The sequence below is a fragment of the Furipterus horrens genome, unplaced genomic scaffold, assembly GCF_987537825.1.
Source record: "Furipterus horrens unplaced genomic scaffold, mFurHor1.1.pri manual_scaffold_4, whole genome shotgun sequence".
Classification (NCBI taxonomy): Eukaryota; Metazoa; Chordata; class Mammalia; order Chiroptera; family Furipteridae; genus Furipterus; species Furipterus horrens.
In genome coordinates this window covers 85,484,688-85,507,583 of record NW_028327174.1, presented here as the reverse complement: position 1 = coordinate 85,507,583, position 22,896 = coordinate 85,484,688, and the positions used below count along the sequence as shown (strand labels likewise).

The 22,896-nt window shown below is 34.9% G+C and overlaps 1 protein-coding gene across 13 annotated transcripts in view; it reads left to right on the top strand.

The window, feature by feature from the left end:
• Nucleotides 1-22,896, top strand: part of IFT88 (intraflagellar transport 88) — a 148,087-nt gene that overhangs the window by 42,300 nt on the left and 82,891 nt on the right. For 8 of the 13 annotated variants that reach the window (XM_090273698.1, XM_090273694.1, XM_090273690.1 and 5 more), the window contains 10 exons: nucleotides 1,314-1,370; nucleotides 2,461-2,517; nucleotides 3,075-3,138; nucleotides 3,814-3,883; nucleotides 6,354-6,444; nucleotides 9,620-9,724; nucleotides 10,998-11,100; nucleotides 12,327-12,441; nucleotides 14,253-14,484; nucleotides 20,482-20,552. In XM_090273698.1, coding sequence (XP_090129824.1) covers nucleotides 1,314-1,370; nucleotides 2,461-2,517; nucleotides 3,075-3,138; nucleotides 3,814-3,883; nucleotides 6,354-6,444; nucleotides 9,620-9,724; nucleotides 10,998-11,100; nucleotides 12,327-12,441; nucleotides 14,253-14,484; nucleotides 20,482-20,552 — 965 coding nt within the window. The remainder of the gene's footprint in view (nucleotides 1-1,313; nucleotides 1,371-2,460; nucleotides 2,518-3,074; nucleotides 3,139-3,813; nucleotides 3,884-6,353; nucleotides 6,445-9,619; nucleotides 9,725-10,997; nucleotides 11,101-12,326; nucleotides 12,442-14,252; nucleotides 14,485-20,481; nucleotides 20,553-22,896) is intronic. The other 5 variants (XM_090273692.1, XM_090273693.1, XM_090273689.1 and 2 more) reach the window with 1 other exon arrangement.

The window sequence follows — 22,896 nt, the reverse complement described above, 5'->3', positions numbered from 1 at the left end:
TCTAACTTACTTTTCAGTCTTAGCCTTTGGAACCACCTTGGTAGTGTGAGAAATGCTCACAATAAAACACTGGGATACAGGACTTCAGCAACAAAGCGAGGTATTTATTCACGAGTCTGCAGAGTAGGGGGCACAGCCAGCCAGGGGCATGTGCACGTGAAGTAGACAAAGAAAACTGGTTTTATACTAATGCGGTTAGCTCCCCCTACCCTAACGCGATTAGCTTCCCCTCCCTTCTCCTCCCCTGTTTCTCCATTACTGGTTAATCTGAGTTCACAATCTAATGTGACTAACTACTTAACTAAGGGTAATCTAGTTATAGATATATCTCCATTTTATTAGCAGAGTTACCTAGCTACATCTTCCCATTTCTCTGTGTTTGGTGATGACAGTTTTCCTCCTTTTGACCCCACAGATCTCTGTGAGGAGCTGTGGTATGTCATTTCTTTGCCCCTTTTCCATGATTCATTTGTTAATTATCTCCTGCTGGTTTGAGAATTACTGGCTTCTATGTCTCTTACAGTAGGCCCCCAACTCCAATGTTTATCTCTTCAGGCCTGCGAGTCTACAAAAAGCTATGTACAGTTTCTCAGCTATGCCTTTGGAATAAGCAAATGTCTGTAGGAGAAAAGCCAACTCTAATTCAGACTCACCTCTCAAGCCTTCCCCTTTCCTTATCTGGAGAACCTGGTAATTCTTTACTGCCTCAGTGATTCTCTAAATGTATTCAAACTGATATTTTACAAAACTATTTTTGTCCCCAGGTCATTAATTCTTAGTGGCAATGTTATTTAAAACAGTAGTTCATCATAGCCGGAAGTAGAACTTCTGTATTGATGTTGTCAACAACTGTTTCAAACAAATATGCCTAACAACTGACATGTTTAGGTCAGTTTCACCCACATGGTTTCATTTGATTCCAACTACAATTTTGTGATCAGTATATCTTGCATTCTTATCTCAAAGGTGAGAAACTTTAGGTTCAAAGAGATTAAATAAACTCAGCTAGTAGAGAGAGAGCTGACAATCCAACCCAGATTCTCTGACTTTAAATCCTGTCTGTTGTTAGACCTAGTGGCTGGCAGTAATAAGTATGCGTGATAAATGATAGAAGAAATCATGAAAACCGATCTTTCCTATAGGCACCTCGGGTCATCTGAAAGTCTCTCTTCTCCCGTAAAATGAATTCAGAATAAGTCTCCTTCCCAATACCTAAACATTTCACTACTGAGTCTATATTTCCCACTTCTTTTACAGTTTTCTATTACATAGCATAATCTGAATTCTATTAACTGTTTTTTTTCCTCCCTAAGATAACTGCTAAAATACCAAGCACAACAGTTTCTAGACCTGTAGCTACTGGATATGGGGTAGGTTTTCTAATCTGAAAATATTAAGATGCTTTTTCTTATACATAAATTCATTTTAGGCAGTTCTTAATAATTTGGCTTTCAGTCCATGCCCTAGATATATTTTCTATTTTGAATAGTTATGAATATTTATAAAAGTCTCATTTGATTAATAGCTTTGAATATTCTAGTAGTTTTGATTGTAAATATGTCAGAAAATATTTTATTACCTTTTCCTATGTGTTAACTGGTATGTGTTGCCTTCCTTTCATTTTTTATATAATATAACTAAATCTCATGTGTACGCCATTTTATGTGAAGTTACATGTTACATAAATGTAAGTATGTTGGTAATTTTAAAAAACTTACTAATTAATACATTAAAAGTAAAATTTGGGGGTGTGAGGGAACTAAATGTTAATTAAAAAAAACAATAAAAATTATTAAATAAATAAAGAGTAAAATTTAAGAAAAATTTCAAAGGCATATATTTGGGTGTTACTTTTATTTGGGATATTTGGAAGAAAGGTGGTATCTAAAATTCCGAAAAAGAAAATCTTTTAAATGTTGCCCAAATTTGGATATTTTAGCTTGCATGAAATAATAGACGAACTCAAGAAACATGAGAGAATGTGGTAGGAATGGTTTTAGTGCCTAGAAGTCCAGGGCACTTGCTTTCATGTTGTCCCTTTATATGACTGTGTGTCATTTCAAACATGATTTTATTAATCAGCCCACATACGTATTATAAATTTCATTTTTGATTCTGTTTCAGAATAGGAGAAAGCAAACATTTTCTGTGAAGGGCTTGGGCTTTCCAGGCCAGACATTCTCTTTTCCTACTCTGTATTCCTAGGGCTGGAGCAGCCACAGATGGGCATGACTGTGCTCCAGGAAAATTTTATTTACAACGCTGAAGGTTGTAGTTTGCTGATGCCTCCTTTGGAGTTTTACTGTTTGATTCTATCATATATCCTCAGATGATACATGGAAAACATTGTATTTAGGTTCATTTGCCAAGAGAATGAAGAAAAAGTTATAAAAAAACTTTTATGACTTTAAGAGTAGGTTCTTTAAAAAATTATTTTAAATTTTTTTTTGTGTTTACTAGTCCAAGACATCTCTGGCATCATCAATGGGAGGAAGACCAATAACAGGGGTTATCCAGGTATTTCTGTCATGTTATTGTTCATGCTTTTCTTGTGACTTAGAATATTATAGCCAAAGTTTTCTTTTCTTCATTATAATATTTTAAAATGTGAAAGGAGATGTTACTGATATAATGACCTTGATTACTTAAAATGTGAGCTATAGTTTGGACTGTTTGAAATCTTTGGAGGCAAAGTGGACTTATTAGGATTTTAGGTGAGATACTACTGGGGAGTGGACATGGACTGATGGTTTGCTTATATGGTGCACTCTGGGACCCATTTTTCCTATGCTGTACTTTACAACCATAACTGTGATTTCTCTCATGGGCATCGAGGATACCAACCAAAAGAATGGGAATAGGCAGCTAATAGGCTATATAAGGAGCTACATAAAAATCCATGAGGTTTTTTTTCTTTTAAAACAGAGTAAGCCCACGTAAAGCAAGGAATTATACATTAGTAGGGGAAAGCAAAAATAGAGACAGGATTGACATTGAGGAGCAGAAGCACAGAATAAGCAGATGTGTCATTTGCAGTATTGTACATACTTTAAAATTATTCCTATTCTTTTAAGGATGGAGTTACTAGACCTATGACAGCAGTGAGAGCAGCTGGTTTTACCAAAGCAGCTTTGAGAGGTTTGTTATATTGTCTCTACTAACTTTTTTCAGATTTTTTCACATTTCTTAGTATTTTTGTATGTGTAAATATTATTACCATTTAAAATCTAACACGCCATTGATTATAAGGTACACCATTATTTTAGGTACCATAAGAAAGAAGAAGGGTGATGAAAATACTCTGCACTGCAATTGGGATAGTAGTTGCACTGGCATACTGTATAATTTGTCAGATTGTACTGAATTGTACATTAAAAATTTGTGTCTTATTTTATATAAGTTAGAGCTCAATTTTTAAAATGTAAAGGTAAAAGTAGTTTTTAAACATAAATTTAAATAATGATTTTAATACCAATAAAAACAATTAAAAAACCAATGGCAGGTTATTACTCATATGAGTGATAACTTAGAGTTCATAGTAGGAATAGATTTCTGAGGGGTAGGAGTAAATACTGAGAAAGCATCTCATTTTTGTTTTTATATGTTAACATAAGTTTTATTTACATCATTTTATGTATGTTAAAAATCTCACCAGTTTCTTGACATACAAAATTTTTATGTAGACATAATAGATGTCATGGTTATTTAAGAAATTGATAATCTGAGCCATTTAATAAATAATTAAATAACTTGTTCAAGGTTTTATGTTTTCTTCAATTAAGCTGAGTTGCACATTAAAATATGTATTCTCAGGCTCTGCATTTGACCCACTTGGTCAGTCAAGGGGTCCTGCTCCTCCTTTGGAAGCCAAAAACAAAGATAGGTATGTAAGTCCTTATGCTGTTGTTTTATTGTTGCATACTTTTTTTCCTTCCCAAATACATAATTTTTAAGTATTTTAAAAGTTTGTGTCAGAATAGTAATTACGACATCATCCCTAGTTCAGCAAAAGAATCAACCCTAACAAAAATGGCCATGTGTAGTTTTTTTATAATATTATTTGACTTGAAGGTATATGTAATTTTTATGGAGCCCAATATTGATTCTCTTGAAGGCCAAATGAGGTTGTAAATGTAATAAGATATGCTTATTTTAAAAGGATATTTCAAAGAAAAGAATTAAGAGAATATATAAGAAGTTATTTTGTCACATCAATATTGAGAAACTTAATTTTTATTGAGTTAACTTAGTTTTGTACTAGTGGTTAGAAAGTAGCCCAAAAGCTATGGTATAAATTCAGCTGCATATATTTAATGGTATCTAGATACCATTGATGTGTACAGTTTACAGATAGTTTTAGAAGCAAACACTTACTGAGTACTCACTGTGTGCCAGACTCTGTGCAAGTACTGTAGGTAAATATAAAGCACAGAAATCTTAACTTGGTAGCACTAATTAAGTGGCAGGACTGAGATTTGAACCCAGGCTATTTCCAGAGCTCATGCTATTAGCCACTATACTATTTTGCTTCTATATAGTAGATATTATTAAATTGAAATTCTTAAATTTAGTATTTGGACTATTGTATAAATTACATAATTTCCCTTTTCAACTAATAAGGAACCTCTGTAGAAAACCATTTTACTTTGTATCATAGTTAATGACAACCTGTCTGCTAATAAAAGTATGTTATTTAGTTTAAATATTATGTCACTCTGAATTCTTTCAGCTCCTAACAACAGAAGATATATCAGAAACACACACACAAGATCATTCCTGTTATTAATAGGAACCTGGAGGAAGGGCAGTTCTAGGGATGGTTAATTCAATTTCTCAGTAACATCAGCCCTGGTGCAGCTTCTCTCAGATGGCTTTTCTCAAAATCCTGCCCATCCTTGCGATGCCAACAGTGCCATGAGAGTTCCAAATTTTCAGTCAGGACATTGATAAAACCTACCTGGAGTCAGAAAGTTCCAGTCTCAGGTTCCTTTTAAAAAGCAAAGAAAATGTTTCCAGGACCCTATACTCCAAGATGATGTGTCTTCACTTCTTTCTCATTGACAGAAAAGCGTCACTTGCCTATGACTGAACCAAACATTTGGTAACAGAATGAAACTTGCAGGCTTAGATTCTGCATGCAAGGAAGGGTGGTGGGTGGCAGGCTCTTGTGTGGGTATGTCCAGCACTATCTGCATACAGAGTCCATATTTTGGCATTTGATAGGGACAGGATATACTTTGAGTGTCTTCATAGAGTTCCTTTACAGACTTCTGCTTTGAAATTTTACATTGCTATTTTATGTTTATTATAATAAACTGTCAGCAACATTTATTAGTGTTTTAGACAACCAGAAAATAAAATTCTATACTTAATTGTAACCTTTAAAACCACCATCTGTTATGCTCATTGCTCAATTAGAATTTTGCAGATCTTTGTGTCCCACCTGATGGAATTTGTATCCCACCTGATGAAATTTGTAGGCAGGTTCCCTGAAGAATATGATCCTATAGACAAGGCTATGCTGTTAAATTTATTCTTGTGTTCTCTTTAAAAATTCCATTTCTGGAGGATTAAAAGAAGTACAATGTATTTCAGTATACTCATGGTAAAATATCATCTAGGCACTGATGTGCATTTGGAGTGTTGTGGTATTTTGCTGGAAGAAAGTGGCAGCAAAAAGCAATTAATGTCATTTTTGAAAAGTGACTGATTTGAGGTGCTGTGTTTGCTACTAATGGAGTCAGGGATTTTAAACTTCTCACGTTGTTAGAAACCTTCTCTTCAGTACCTATCAGGTAGTAAATAATAATAATGTTATCTCTTTTATGGAGGGCTTCAGTTTTCTTAACCACCAGATAAAATTCTCATTTGCCACACATCTGAAAAAGAGGACCTGCTTTCTCTTGGGAGCGATAATACAAAAGCATGGCTCCCAGACTTACCTTACTGGGTTTAAATCCTGACTCTCTAACTTTCTCGCTGTCTAATGTCTGGCATAGCACTTAACTTTCTAAACCTCAGTTTCCCTATAAGTAAGAAAAATAATGGTAGTACTTATATCAAATGTGATTATGACAATTAAATGCCATAATTAGGGTAAAGCATGTTGCTCAGTATGAAATTATGCTAAGTAAAGGTTAACTATTTTTACTGTTGTTCTGAATGATTATATAATGTAACTATTAAAAACAATGGTACATTTGCTATTTAATGCCATTTATAAATTTCTTTTATCGATGATCTGTTCTTCACTTTTAAAAGCACTTATAATGAAAATGTTAAAAGTAAATTAAACCATGGTATCAGTATATACTATTGATGGTTAAATGATTATCTCCTTTCTTCTCTAATAGCCCAGAAGAAAAGATTAGACAATTAGAGAAGAAAGTAAATGAGTTAGTAGAAGAAAGCTGTATTGCCAACAGCTGTGGAGACTTAAAACTGGTAAGTTTATATACTAACAGGATTCAGGATTATGAAGTGTATATATGTATGTATCTGGTTTTATATATGCACATATGTAAGCATATGTATAGATAAATATTTTTGTTTTGCTATTGACTGACCATAAGAGTTTTCACTGAAAATCATTTTGAGAACCTGTAATTGTAACTCTACTTCATAAGCCCTGATGTCAAAACAGTTGACTGACTATAATTTTCGACATTGGTCATTTCAGCAGGGGAAAAAATTCTAATGTATTTGTTGATTAAATTTTGCAGCCTGGTATACACTATTGGATTAGACTCAGCCTGATGAAAGGCATAGCTACCATCATCCACACAGTACAAAGGGGTCTTTTCTTATTTGAGCCTCACTACCCTCAAGTATTTTTTCCCAAGTGCACTGCAAAATCATGTGTTCGTTGTTGGGAATCCTACTCTGCTTTTTTAAAATTGTTAGATATTTTCTTTTAATTTACTTTTGTTCGCAATACTTTGATTATTATACTATTTTAATATAATTTCTGTGACTTTCAGTATCTGATTAATGAATACCATTTGGAGGAATTTTTCAGTGTGAAAAGCTACTTTTGTTGCTCATAGAACTGGTGCTTTTTTATTTATATATATTTTTAAAGTATATTTTATTGATTATGTCGTTACAGCAGTCCCAATTTATTTCCTCTTTGCTCCCCTCTGCCCAGTAATACCCTTCCCTCCATCAGTCCCAGCCCCCCTTAGTTCATGTCCATGGGTCATGCATATAAATTCCTTGGCTTCACCCTTTCCTGTATTATTCTTAACTTCCCCCTGCCTATTTGTACCAACCAATTATGCTTCTTAATCCCTGCACCATTTCCCCATTTCTCCCACTTCCCCCTCCCAACTGATAACCCTCCAAATGATCCTCATACCTATGATTCTGTTCCTATTCTGGTTTGCGTAGTTGGATTTTGTTTTTATTTTTCAGATTCACTTGTTGATATTTGTGAGTTTGTTGTCATTTTAGTGTTCATAGTTTTGATCTTCTTTCTCTTAAATAAGTCCCTTTACCATTTCATATAATAATGGCTTGGTGATGATGAACTCCTTTAGCTTCACCTTGTCTGGGAAGCACTTCATCTGCCCTTCCATTCTAAATATTAGCTTTGCTAGTTGTAGGTTCTTGCTTTTCATCACATCGAATACTTCTTTCCAGTCCCTTCTTGTCTGCAAAGTTTCTTTTGAGAAATCAGCTGATAGTCTTATAGGCACCCCTGTGTATATAACTCTTTGTTTTTCTTGCCGCTTTTAAGATTTTCTCTTTATCTTTCACCTTTGGCATTTTAATTATGATATTTCTTGGTGTGGTCCTCTTTGGGTCTAGCTTGTTTGGTATTCTCTGTGCTTCCTGGACTTGTATGTCTATTTCCTTTGCCAAATTTAGGAAGTTTTCCTTCATTATTTTTTCACATAAGCTTTCAATTTTTTGCTTTTCCTCTTCTCCTTCTGGCACCCCTATGATTTCGATGTTGGCATGTTTAAGGCTGTCCCAGAGGCTCCTAAGTCTCAACTCATTTTTTTCAATTCTTGTTTCCTCATTCTGTACTGGTTGACTGTTTTTTTCTTCTGTATGTTCCCAATCATTGATTTTAACCCTGGTTTCCTTCCCTTCATTATTGGTTTTGTGTGGATTTTCCTTCTTTTCACTTAGCATAGCCTTCACTTCTTCCCTTATGCGTCTGCCATACTCAAGCATATCTGTCAAACCTGTGAGCATTTTTATAACCAGCGTTTTGATTCCTGCATCCGTTAGGTTGGCTATCTCCTTATCGCTTAATTCTCCCCCTGGAACCTTGATCTGTTCCCCTTTTGGGCCATACTTCTCTGTCTCCTCATCTTGACAGGCTGCTGTGTTTTATTGCCTCTGTGTCTTAGGTAGAGCTGTCACTCCTCTTACATTGTAAGGGGCGGAGCCTTAGGTTTTCGTAAGTATAGGGTGACCTGTTTCACCATGTTGTAGTTTTGTATGTGGGGGAGGGGTCAGAGAGGGAACAATGTCGCTTGTTCATCACTTGCCCCTTTTCTAGGCACTTCTCCCATTTTCGTATGGGACTGGCACCTCTCTAGCTGCTGCCCTGGCCGTCATTCCTGGAGTGGGTGGGTCTCGGACGTTCTAGGACAATGGGGTCCCTTTAAACAAGTGGACTCCACTGAGAGACCAGCAGTTTCTTTCTTCACCCCAATCTCCACTGGTTTGCACAGTCAGAAGCAATGAGTCTGATTTTCTTTGGTCCTGGGACCATGAGCTGCACAGTCTGGTCAAGAGCTGGAAACGCTTCTCATGTGTCCCTCCCCACTTTTTAAAACATGTTACTGTGCTTTCCACTGGCCTGCCGCTGCCACCGCTGCTGCCGCCCCGACACCGTGTCCTCTCCGCCCCTCCTACCTGTCTAGATGAGTATTTCTTCTTTATATCTTTGTTTGTTGGACTTCCATGCAGCTTGATTTTCTGGAACTTCTGGTTGTCTCTAGTTTTGAGGTAGTTGTATTCCTTCTTAGTTGTGGAGGGAGACCCAGCTTGTCTGTCTGGGCCTCCCTGTTTGGCCGGAAGTCCTCAGAACCTGTGCTTTTTAAAATCTAGTTCTAAAAAAAAAACTCCTGTTGAATTAATCTGCCTGTAGTTAGTCTCTCAGTAGAAATAGAAGGTTCCTGGCATTTTAAGTAGAATGTGAGAGCCAACCTAAGCATCTTCTGTAACATTGAGTAGCAGTTATCTGGTGACTTGTCTGGATTTTGGGCATCCTAGAAACCAAACAAATCCATCTATAAATTCCTCTTTCACAAGATAGAATTAAAATATCCGAAGATTCAGGGGTTTGAAGGAAAAAAGAAATCAAAGACAGTAAAACCTAAAAGTGGTACAAAGTCTGGATATGATGATGAAGAAACTGGACTTGGGGTAAAACTGCTGTACATTTTGTCCCTCCCAGAGTAAGCACATCTTTTTATGATGGTGAGCTCCAGTTTAAACAAATGGTCTGGGTTCATTTGTTATTAAGGGGAGTGTGTGGTTAGGGTCCTGCTGGTCCCAGGCATCCAGTGTTGGATACTGCATGCAGCCCAGATGCATGCAGGTGTTTCCCAAATGCACAAGATGCTTTTAACAAATGCTCAGAATGTAAACTTGATTTTAGGCCTTAGAGAAGGCGAAAGATGCAGGAAGAAAGGAGAGAGTGTTGGTGAGACAGCGTGAGCAGGAGACAACTCTAGAAAACATCAATCTGGATTTAACTTACTCAGTAAGTATAAAATACCTGTTGAGCAAAATTATTTTGGCTAGGATTTGTAGATTCCACAAGTCTTATATCTTTTTTATTTTTTCTTTCCTTTTATTTTTTAAATCTTATTGAACCTCTGATGCCTAGAATTAGATTAATAATAATCTTTCTTTATACCAGAGTTCATGAGACACTCTTATCTTTAACCTGTGCAAAGATCTTTTATTTAGCTTCTTGTTTTTAATAACTTAGTAAGTACTCACAAACCCACCAGCCAATGAATGACTGTTTCTTGAAGACTGCTAATATTTATGCTTGTTCAGTGTGGTCACTTTAATGAGATTCTTATGTGGACTTTTTGGCCTGTGATTCTCAAGAACTTTATACGAGACAAATAAAACAATGTTCTGTGAGGGTAGTAAAATAAATAAATAAATAAAAAGCTAATTTCAAGCAAAATTTCTTTGATTCTGAAAAGACAATTTCTTGATATTGCTAATGCTGTTTAAAAGGTGTATTTTAAGTGGGAAAAGTCTTCATATGCTAAACACATGGAAAAGACATTTGAAACTGAATAAGAAGAATTTTTAGATGTTTACTATTTATAGCTAATATTTTTAAATCCATGATCAGTTTATAATGATCATATTTTTACCTCTAGAAATATAATTTTCTATAACTTAATAACTTAAGTTATAATTTTTTAAATAGTTTTTAAAATTTCTTATTCTATTTTTTTTCCATTACCATTTATCCCCCCATACCTTCTTCCACCTCCACCTACCCCTCTCCCCTCCACAATAACCACACTGTTGCCCATGTCCATCAGTTTTTTCCTTTTTTCTTTTTTGCTTGATCCCTACACTTAAATTGTAATTTTGCATATAGAGAATTGCTATTCAAATAAGTTTAAGATATTTCTACATGAAATGTAATTTATACCTGTGAAAATAATTTCATTCACTATCTTCCTTATCCCTTTTATCACCGGCAACATTAACAAGACATGATTATTCTTTGTAGATCTTACTGAGATTAATGGATGGCAAATACTACCTAAATTACAAAGAATACAAAGAAAATTAAGGTGAAATTCAGAAGTCAGCCTTACCTATTTGAATGTTCTGGTTCATTTGGAATGCAAGATTTTCTCTGTCTACTTCATTTCCTAATTTGTTGGTGTCTTGATATAAGCAGCTAACTTTGTTATAGGACTTTAATCTCTAGAAAGATTATAGGCAAAAGGGACCTAAGATGGTCATTATGTGTCTTTTGCAATATTTGTTTCCCTTAGGTTCTTTTCAACTTGGCCAGTCAATATTCAGCTAATGAAATGTATACTGAAGCACTAAACACATATCAAGTTATAGTAAAAAATAAGATGTTTACCAATGCAGGTAGGTGTATATAGTCAGTTTGTCTAATAAGTATAGTTCTTTTGTAGTATTCACTTATATTTCCTCACTTTATGGTTTCTTACAATGAAATGACCTATGCCCTAAAATAAATTTGTATTTATATAGAGGTGTCATGTTTAAAGATACTATTTATGTGAAAATTCACACAAATGCAGATGAGAAAATACAGTTAGTATGAGTATTAGGTTGGCCAAAAAGTCCATTATGTTTTTTCCATAAAATGAAAGACACATTTTTCCTTTTCACTAATAACTTTATTGATTTGGATATTTTGAGTATGTCGGCTATCTCCCTCTCTATTGGCTTCTAGTGGGTAGAGGCCAGGGGTGCTGCTGAACATCTTCCAATGCATAAGACAGCCCCTCAGCAAATATTTATTTGACCAAAATATCAGTTATTAACAGAAAACATCGCAAACCACTTTAGAAACATTCAGTCACAGCACCTTCTTCATAAAGTCTTTTCTTTGCATTTCAGCTACGTTTTTACCTTTCTTGAAATAGTTATGATATGCTGGAAATATTGCATATATTCTTCCATCTTTAATATTAAAATATCTGCACAGAAATTTACCAATTTTGATTTTTGTTTTCAACACATGCTGATATGACATCTGTTACCATACAATCTAAAAAATTGTTTTGAATGAAGTTAAAAATAAGCACTACTAGAGCCATCATACTGGAAAAACATAACCAACTTTTTGGCCAACCCAATATATTACCTAATAGTAAACAAAAATTGTGTTCTGTCATCACAAATAGAATGAGCCATGGCAACTCAATCGAGCATGCTTCCTCTTGTCTAATTCATTCCCAAGAGGCTATAGTTTATGTTTAGATGTATATTGTATAATTTTTGGTGGCAGTATTAAAGTTTATTAATACCATATTAAAAATGTATATGGCATTATTGAGTCTAATTTTAAAATCGCATGTTTTCTTAGAAGAACACAACTCCAGCTAACGTAAATCAGTTGTTTCCTAGCTCTATTTTTAGGACTCCATCTGTCTTAAGTTCCATTTCCACACAGAATTAGTGTATGGATAAATGGAAATAATATGACTGTTTTAAAGGGAGAATTTTAGGTACTGTCTGAGCCTTTATAACTCGAGAAAAGGATCAATGAATATGAATTAAAATTATATAAAATATAGCAAAAGTGAAAAACAAACTATTGTACATTCATTCATTTTTTTAATCAGGAAGATTGAAAGTGAATATGGGAAATATATATCTAAAGCAAAGAAATTATTCCAAAGCCATTAAATTCTACCGGATGGCATTAGATCAAATTCCAAGTATCCATAAAGAAATGAGGTGAGTTTACATAATGATAATTTTGTAAAATTTTTGCTGCGTCTCAGAAACAAGATAACTCTTCTGACCTCTTGTCAGTGGGTTGAACATTTTGAGGTGTTTGTACATGAGTGGTATTAGATTTATGTGATGTCTGTACTTCTACCCATTTGAATAATGACAAATTAAAGGCATAATATATGATCAATTGAAATAAAACTAAGCTACTTGTCCTATATAAGGGATAACCACCAAATACAGCTAACTGCCAGCACAAAAATCAAAGCTTAATCCTTTACGACAAACCAGACTCTGGAATGCAAGGCTAGAAATTCAGACCCTCTGACATCTGTACTATAAATTGAGAGTGAAATCATGGGAGGAAGGGGTTGCTTCTGAATCTTAAAAGAGGAGGTTGAGGGGGAAACTAGGATATTTTCTATTCCTATAATATTTTAAGAGCAGACAGTAAATTACCTTATGGTCTGGTAATAACCTTAGAAACGCAGGTCTTAATTTCCTCTAGGCCCAGTACACTCCCTCTGTGAAAATTAATTTATTTGTAAATGCCACCTTTTGTGATCATTTGTTTTTTAACTATGCATGATGTCTTATCATCAGTAAATATCTGGCTTATAAAACTGTGCCCTTGAAGTACTTTTAATCCAGGTGAGGCCAAGAATTTGAGCATTTTAGAAAAAGGTAATATTAGACAGCATATGTTAATTACTTAATAATCAAGAATCAAGAAGTGCTGTAGTAGTTAAATTGAGGGGATAATTATTGAGAACAAGAATGGTCAGGAAAGGCATTATGAAGGAGTGTACTGGAGAAAGGTAACTTAAGGGGAGAGAAAGGGAAACATTTCAAACAAAAGGAACAGCATGAGAAGAGTCAGGGAAATAAGTGTTCATGATTTGGTCAAAGAATTATGAATAAATGAATATAGTTGGAACAGTAGGATTATATTGAGGAGTAGTTAGATAAGATGGGATCACAACCTTTAGAATGTCTGTAATCAAAAGATGGACAATAACAAGTATTGAAGAGATGGCACAGAAATCAGAAACTTCATGCATTGGTGTTGTAAAATGGTACATCTATTTCGAAAAATAATTAGGCAATATCTTAAAAAGTTAAATACAGATTTACTGTATGACCAGTGGTACTGTATATACCACTATCAGGTACATAGCCCAGAAAGTTAAAACATGTCCTAAGGGATCATATGCAAATGTTCATAGCAGCATCATTCATAATCACCAAATGCGGAAATAATCAATGTCCGCCAACTAGGCTATGGATGAATAAAATGTGGTGTGTTCTTACTTGGCAATATAAAAGGAATGAAATGCTGATGCGTGCTACAATATGAGGAACGTTCAAAAGACTATTCTGCTGATTGAGAGAGAACAACACAAAATATCACATTTGTGTGAGTTCATTTATCTTCAGCATCTAGAAGAGGCAAACCCAGAGACACAGAAAGGAGTTAGTGTTGTGGTTAGTTAGTGTTGCTTGGGGCTGGAGGTGAGAATGGGAGTGACTGCTGATGGGCACAGGTTTTTGTTTTTCTTTTTTAAGGGTGACAGAAATTACTTAATAAGACTATGGTTACAGTTCCACAACTATGTGAATATAGCAATAATCATTGAATTGGATACTGAAAACAAGGAAATTTTACGATATGTGAATTTAGCCTCAGTAAAGCTTTAACAAAACAAAAGAAAAAATCAAGTGGGAAAGAAAAGATGGAAACTATCTGTAGAATGTCTTGACTACTGTACTGAGGAGTTCAGACTTAAAGCTGATCCCTGTTTATTTCTCTTTAGGATTAAAATTATGCAGAACATTGGAGTTACATTCATTAAAACCGGCCAGTATGCCGATGCCATTAATTCGTTTGAGCATATAATGAGCATGGCACCAAACCTGAAGGCTGGCTTCAACCTCATTCTCAGTAACTTTGCTATTGGAGATCGAGAGAAAATGAAGAAAGCTTTCCAAAAGCTGATTGCTGTCCCGTTAGAAATTGATGAAGATGATAAATACATTTCACCAAGTGTGAGTATGAGTGTTGTAGCCAGCCCTTAGTTATCCTTGCTTTTCTGTTTCCAGAAATGAAAAAGTTGGAGTGTATGGCTTCTTAGATTACTCCCAGCCTAATGTGTTTCAATTAAATAAGTTTAATTAATGTTTTTGTCATTTTCATTTATTATTTAAATTAGCTTGAGAATGGTACTCCATTGAATTAGGGCTAGAAAGTATGATTAAAACAGATTGTATAGTTTTAGAAAAACAAAGGAAAATATTAAGAAAAATAAGATTATATGCCATTCTTTAAGAGTAATATACAGCCTTTTTAAGTTGTTTCTCTAGTCATTATTGAGCAGCAGGAACTAAAACCATATGTACTAAATACATCAAGAGTGAAAAGAAGCAATTCCTCATCCTTATTCATAGGATACAGCATAATACAAAAGTCATATTTTCAAAGACCTGAGAAATATTAAGTAATATTAAGTAAAAACACAAGTGAAAAATACTGATATACAGTCATACATGAGCATAACCTGGAAGGAAGTATACCAAATTAGAAGTACAGTAGTCCCTCTCTATATCGTGATTCACTTATCATGGCCTCACTGTATCATGGGATTTTTAAAAATATTATATTTAATTATTTATTGCAGACTTTTCACTATATAGCAGGATTTTGCAGTACTATATACGTATGTTGTTAAAGTTATGTAGGTTTAAGAGTGTAGAATATGTTTAAGAACATAAGTAGTGTTTATAAAAGTGTGGAAACGAATAATAAGGGAGTGGGAAAGGTTAATAAGGGCCCAGGAATGGTTTATAAGTGTGTGGGAAGGGTTTATAAAGCCTGAAAATATATATAAATACTAAAATAAATATAAGGTTCCTACTTTGCAAATTTTCACCTATCACGGGGTGTGTGTGTGTGTGTGTGTATGTGTGTGTGTGTCTAGAACGTAATACCTGCAATAAGTGAGGGAATACTGTAGTAGTTTCTGGAATGAGATTATTTTTCTTAATGTGTTTAAAATATTTTTCAGATTTTTACACATAAATCACTGGTATACCAGTATTATTTTACATTAAGTCAAACCATATGAAATTGCCTGTATTTAAAAATCTAAACAGTATAATAATGTCAGTTTCATAAGTTGAACTTAACAGATTTTATTAACAGAATTTAAGGGCATTGCAGCTTTGTTGTTGGCTCCATCACTCGGTTCTTACTCTCTTGTACCTCAGTTCCTTCACATATAAAATAAGGCTAATTATAATAACCTATATTATAGGGTTGTGAGGATTAAATGAGGTAATGCATGCGAAATGCATAAAACAGTACATGGAATATAGTAAGTGCTGGGTAAATGTTAACTATTATATATTATTTTCATTTTGAGAAAAAAATGTATGTTGTGAAAAAATCATCAATATTTTTAATAGGGAGTAAAGATATAGCATTTGTATTTCAGTTTAGAGTTGATAATATAATTGAACAAAATGGAGGTTTGACTGCCTGACGCTAAAAAGCCAAACTTGTGAGGCAGGTGCTGGTGCAAAATGAAAGAGGTTTTAATCAGATGCTGCACAACCTGGGAAAATGGCGGACTGCTGTCTCAAAGACTGTCTATTTTCCAGCTCAAACCCACCCTCCTTATAGGGATAGGGAGGGGAGGGCTTTTTCCCCCTATCCAATAATTGTGCTAGCTCAGGGCCCTATTCATCTTTCAGTGCACTTGGGCACTATCCATTCATATTTTTAGCTTTTGGCGTGCTTGGGCTCTATCCACTCTTATTTCTAGCTTTTGGTACACTAAGACCATATCCATTCATATGTCTCGCTTTTGGTATGCTTGTTCCCTATCCACTCATTTTCTAGTTTTTGGCACTTGGGCCCTATCCATTCATATATCTAGCTTTTGACACTAACGGTCCTATCCATTCATATTTCTAGATTTTGGCATGTTTGGGCCCTCTCCATTCATCTTTCTAGCTTCTGGAGCACTTGGGCCCTGTCCACTCACATTTCTAGCTTGAATGCTCTTGGGTCCTATCCATTCATATTTCTAGCTTTTGGTGGGGCTCAGTGTAAGAACCTCCCCCTGTAGCCATCTCAGTTCTCCAGATGACTGTCTACAGTGACAATATCACAGTTTCTGTGTACTTGGTCCTTTTCTGTCCAGCCTGACCTTTTTATCAGCTGCTCAGCATCTGTGTTAGTTTAGCAGCAGAATATACGTTTTTCTCAAGTGCACATGGGAACATTCTCAAAGATAAATTGCATGTTAGAACACAAAACAAGTCTTAATAAATTGAGTAAAATTGGAATTATATCAAGCATCTTCTCTGACCACATAGTATGAAACTAGAAATCAACTAAGATTAAAAAAATAACTTAAAAGCATTCAAATACATAGAGGCTAAATAACATGTTGAACAGCAAACGTTAACAGGGAGATCAAGGAGGAATCAAAAGTTAGCTGGAAACAAATTAAAATGAACACACAACAACTCAAAATCTGTGGGACACAGCAAAAACAATCCATAGAGGGAAGTTCATAACATTATAGGCCTACCTCAAAAAACAAGAAAAATCTCACATAAAAGAACTAGAAAAAGAACAAAAAACAAAGCTCAGAGTTAAGTAGAGGAAGGAGAAAATAAAGATCAGAGCAGAAATAAATGACATACAGACCCAAAAAAGCCACAAAAAACAACACAATACAAAAGATCAGTGAAACCAAGAGCTGGTTCTTTGAAAAGATAAACAAGATTGATGAACGTTTAATCAGACTCATGAAGAAAAAAGAAGACTCCAATAAGCAAAATCAAAAATGAAAGAGGAAAAGTAGCAACTGACACCATAGAAATACAAAGGATTGTAAGAAAATACTATGAACAACTATATGCCCCAAAATTGGACAACCTCGGTAAAATGGATAAATTACCAGAAACATAGAATCTTCCAAAACTAACTTCGGAAGAATCAGAAAACCTAAATAGACCAATTACAGCTAATGAAATAGGAGCAGTAATAAAAAACAAAAACAAACAAACAAAAAAAAACTCCCAGCAAACAGAAGTCCTGGACCCAGTGGCTTCACAGGTGAATTTTACTGAAGAGTCAAAGGAGAACTAAAATCTATAGTTCTCAAACTATTCCAAAAAATTTAAGAAAAGGGAAGACTTTCAGGCTTTTTTACAAAGCCAGCATTACCCTAAATCTAAAACCAGATAAAGACACTACAAAGGAAGAAAATTACAGGCCAATATCCCTGATGAACATAAGATGCTAAAATCCGCAGCAAAATATTAGCAAACTGAATCTAGCAATACATTTAAAAAGATATACATCATGATCAAGTGGGATTTATTCTGGGGATGCAAGGTTGGTACAATACTCACAAATCAATAAATGCGATATATCACATGAAATGAAGGATAAAAATCACATGATTATACCAATAGATGCTAAGAATGCTCAGCAAAATGAGAATAAAGGGAACATAGCTCAACATAATAAAGGCCGTATATTACAAACCCACTGCCAGCATCATACTCAATGGGAAAAAATTACAAGCATTTTCTTTAAGATCAGGAAAAAGACAGGGATTTTAGCTTTCATGAATCTTATTCAAGATAGTACTGGACGTCCTAGCTACAGCAGACAGACAGTCAGAAAAATTAAAACCATCCAAATTGGAAAGGAGGAAGGAAAACTGCCATTATTTGTAGATGACATGATATTTTACATAAAAATACTTACCTAAAGACTCTACCAAAAACCTACTAGATTTAATAACTGAATTTGGCAAAGTAGCAGGATACAAAATTAATATTTAGAAATCAGTGGCATTTTTATACACCAGTAATGAACTATTAGAGAAATTGAGAAAATCCTATTTACTGTTGCAACAACAACAAATATGGTACCTAAGAATAAATTTAACCAAGGAGGTAAAAAACCTATACATACTTGGAAAATTATAGGACATTGAAGAAAAAAACTGAGGAGGATACAAACAAGTGGAAGCAATTACCATGTTCATAGACTGGAAGAATTAACATCATTAAAATGTCCACACTACCCAAAGCAATCTGTAGATTCAATGCAATTCCTATTAAAATACCAATGTCATATTTCACAGATATAGAACAAATATTGCAAACATTTATATGGAACCAAAAATGATCCCAAATAGCCTCAGCAATCTTGAGAAAGAAGAACAAAGTTGGAGGGATAACAATATCTGATATCACACTATACCACAAGATCATTCTAATCAACACAACCTAGTACTGCATAAGAACAGGCATATAGATCAATGGGACAGAACAGAGTGTCCAGAAATAAATGCATGCCTTTATGGTCAATTATTATTTGATAAAGGCAGCAAGAACATACAATGGAGTAAAAGCAGTCTCTTCAGTAAATGGTGTTGTGAAAATTAGATGTGTCAAGAAATGAAACTAGAACACCAACTTACACCATACACAAGAATAAACTCAAAATGGGTAAAAGAATTAACTGTAAGTCATGAAACCATAAAAATCATAGAAGAAATTGTAGGCAGTAAAATCTCAGACATCTCTTATAGCAATTTTTTTGTTGATATATTTCCTCAGGCAAGAAAGATATAAACAGTTCTGACTACATCAAACTAAAAAGCTTTTGCACAGCTAAAAAAATCAGCTACAAAATGAAAAGGCAACCCACTGCATTGGAGAACATATTTGCCAATGATACATCTGATAAGGGGTTAATTTCAAAAATATATCAAAAAGTTAATACAACTCAACACCAGGAAGACAATCCAATTAAAACTGGGCAAAGGACCTAAATAGACAATTCTACAAAGAGTAAATACAGATTGCCAACAGACCTATGAAAAAATGCTCAACATCACTATGAAAAAATGCTCAACATCACTAACCATCAGAGAAATGCAAATTAAATCACAATGAGATTTAACTTCACACTTGTCAAAATGGCTACCATCAGTAAATCAACAAACAACAAGTGCCGGCAAGGATGCAAAGAAAAGGGAACCCTCGTGCACTGTTGGTGGGAATGCAGATTGGTGCAGCTAACTATGAAAACAGTATGGAATTTTATCCAAAAATTAAAAATGGATATGACTTATGACCCAGCAATCCCCTTTGGTAATATATCCTAAGAAACGAATAAACACTAGTTCGAAAGCACATAAGCACCCCTATGTGCTCTGCAGGATTATTTACAATAGCCAAGATCTGGAAACAGCCCAAGTGCCCATTGGTAGATGAGTGGATAAAAAAGCTGTAGTAGATTTACACAATGGAATACTACTTGGCCATAAAAAATGGAAAATTTTCTTTTGTGACAGTATGGATGGACCTAGAGAACATTATGCTAAGTGAAAAAAGCCAGTCAGAGAAAGACAAATACCACATGATCTCACTTATATGTGGACTCTAATGAACAAAATAAATTGATGAACAAAATATAGACAGAGGCATGGTCACAGGAAACATACTGACAGCTGTCAGAGGGGAGGGGGTTGTGGAACTGGATGAAAGAAGATGAAGGCATTAAGCAAAAAACCCACATATATAGGTATATATAAAAAAGACACAGACATCAGAATAGTGATATTAAGAGGTAAAGCGGTATGGGGGTAGGTGGAGGTGGGCAAATGTGGGGGGATGGGGGCAAAAATAAACGGGGGCAATGGACGCATGATGCAGTGTGCAAATGATGTTTTATGGACTTGTACACTTGAAACTTGTATGGTTTTGCAAACCAGTGTCACCCCAGTAAGTTCAATAAAACATTTTTTAGAACCCCTGTGTTGCTTGACTGGAGAATGTATCAGGTAATTAGAATTAAGAAAAAATGTTCTACTTTACATAAGGAAAAATGGTGTAGAAAGATTAACTTGTCGTTCATTTTCTATAACTAGTTAGTGGTGAGGTTGGTTAGAAATCTAAGTTCTTGGTGTTTATTTCTGAATTATTCATTTTTTTCCAACTTCACTTTTCCAGGATGATCCACATACTAATTTAGTGATTGAAGCTATAAAAAATGATCACCTAAGGCAAATGGAACGTGAAAGGTAATATTTGGGGTACTTAATAATTAAAACCAGATAATGCAGATTAAATTTGTATAAAAGAATTAAATGGACATCTGATTATTTTATTCAAAAGTTGTTATATACAGCATATTTCTTGAATAGTCCGATTATTTCACCATTTTGGTACTTTACTGGGTCCTCTTTTCTTTTTCACAATCAGCTCAGTGCTTATGTTGATTCCAGTTATTCTTACTCATTTGCTCTATTTTTTTGTAACTCACTTTCCCTCTACATTTGGTGCAGTATTGAAATTTTGTTTTTATTACCTTTATTTTAAAAATTATATCTGTATGCATATTTTGTCCAGCCTCCCAATTAAACTTCAATTCTCAAAGACAAAGTTCTTTCTATTTACTTTCTTTCTTCCTTTTTTCAATAAGAAGTACCTAGTCTCTGTCAAGAATGTTTTGGAACTTTTAATATTAATTGAATGTGCAACAGGTATATTAGTAGTATATCACATGATATATAGGGCTCTTAGTTTCTTTTAAATTGTGGTAAAATACACATAACATAAAACCTACCACTTAACCATGGTGCATAATTCTTCATAGTTCTGTTGTGTTAAGTAAATTCACAAAGATTTGTAACAAGAACTTCTTCATCTTCCCAAACTGCAGTTCTGTACCCATTGAAAACAACTTCCTAGCATGCCCTCCCCAGTCCCTGGCACCCACTTTTCTACTTTGTGTATATGAATTTGTCTAGTAATCTCATATAGGTGGAATCCCATTATTTGTCCTTTTGTGAGTGTCTTTATCACTTAGCATGTCTTCAAGGTTCATCCATATTGTAACGTGTCAGAATTTCCTTACTTTTTAACTCTGAATAAGAGTTCATTATATGTATGGAGGACCCTTAATCTTAAGGAAGTAGTTTAACATTAAAAATAACATAGAGGCCCTGGCCAGATAGCTCAGTTGGTTAGAGCATCATCCCAATATGCCTGGTTTGCGGCCTCAATCTCCAGTCAGGGCACATACAAGAAGCAATCGATGAATACATATGTAAGTGGAACAACAAATCTCTCTCTCTTTTTCTCTTTCTTCCTTCCTCCCTCTAAAATCAATAAATCAATCAAACATTAAAACAGAGACTTGTTCTTCTGAGAAGATAAAGTAGATGCTCTTTCCCCTGTTCTTCCCACCAAGTCCAAATAAAAACATTGGAAATTATATGTAAAAAATATATAAGGAGAAAGGTGGAGAGAAGAGGGAAGATCAAGGGACCTCAGGACCCGAGGAACAACATGGCAGTGAGTTTCCCAGACTTCAGCTGAAGAAATGGGAAAGCAGAAGATGCTCATGGGTACATTTGACAAAAAGCCTGCTTTCTCTAGCTAAAGGACAAGGAAAGGAGTAGGCCAGCAAGACAGAAAACTTTAGGACAAAAACTGGCCCCATCCTTATGGATGCCAGCAAAAGCCAATTGAGAGGGAACCAGCCTGCCACTCTCCTAAGTCTATAAGGAGACACCCAGTACCCCAAAAGGCCAAATAGGGAGCCATGGCTTTAATCCCCAAAGGCTCTTCATGAGTCTTAACCACTTTGTGGTTTCTGCAGGCAGCACATAGGGAGCCTGGAGTTCTACCCCACTCAGTAATAACGAGGCACTCCTCCCCCTCTCACCTGGGGTGGTGTCAGGAGATAGTGGAAAGTTAGGAATTTCATTATCAGCAGTGGCAAGGCAACTCCACTGTGGTGTCAGTAGGGAGCATAGTGGAAGCAGGAATGCTTACCACACCCAGCAGAAACAAGGATCCCCTCCTACCTTGGATGTCAGAAAGACCATGTGGGAAAACTGGACTTCTTTTATCTGACAATAATGAGGTGATGGCTCTTCTTCCCATGCCAGAACAATGTCAGAAGAGTCACCCAAAACAAAAGATAAGTAAAATTCAATCTCATAAGGCAAAATGTTCAAGTTTTGATTTAAAAAATCACTCATCATACAAAGATCATCTTAAATGGAATGAGAAAAGGCAATCAATAGATGCCAACATTGAGATGACAGAGATGTTAGAATTATTTGACAAACTTTATAGTAACCATGTTAAAAAAAAAAAAGCTTCAAGAAGCAATCATAAACATGCTTAAAATACATTAAAAAATAGAAACCCTTAGAAAAGCAATAGTCTAAATAAAGAAATAGAGGTTATAAAGAAAAGCCAAATGGAAATTTTAGAACTAAAAATTACAAAAATTGAAATAGAAAGTCTGTTGATGGGCTCAATAGGAGAATGAGAGGAAGAGAGGAAAGGTTCAGTGAACTGGAAGATCGTCGTCGGCAGCCGTCCGTCTCGAGAGACGATGGTGTAGCTTCT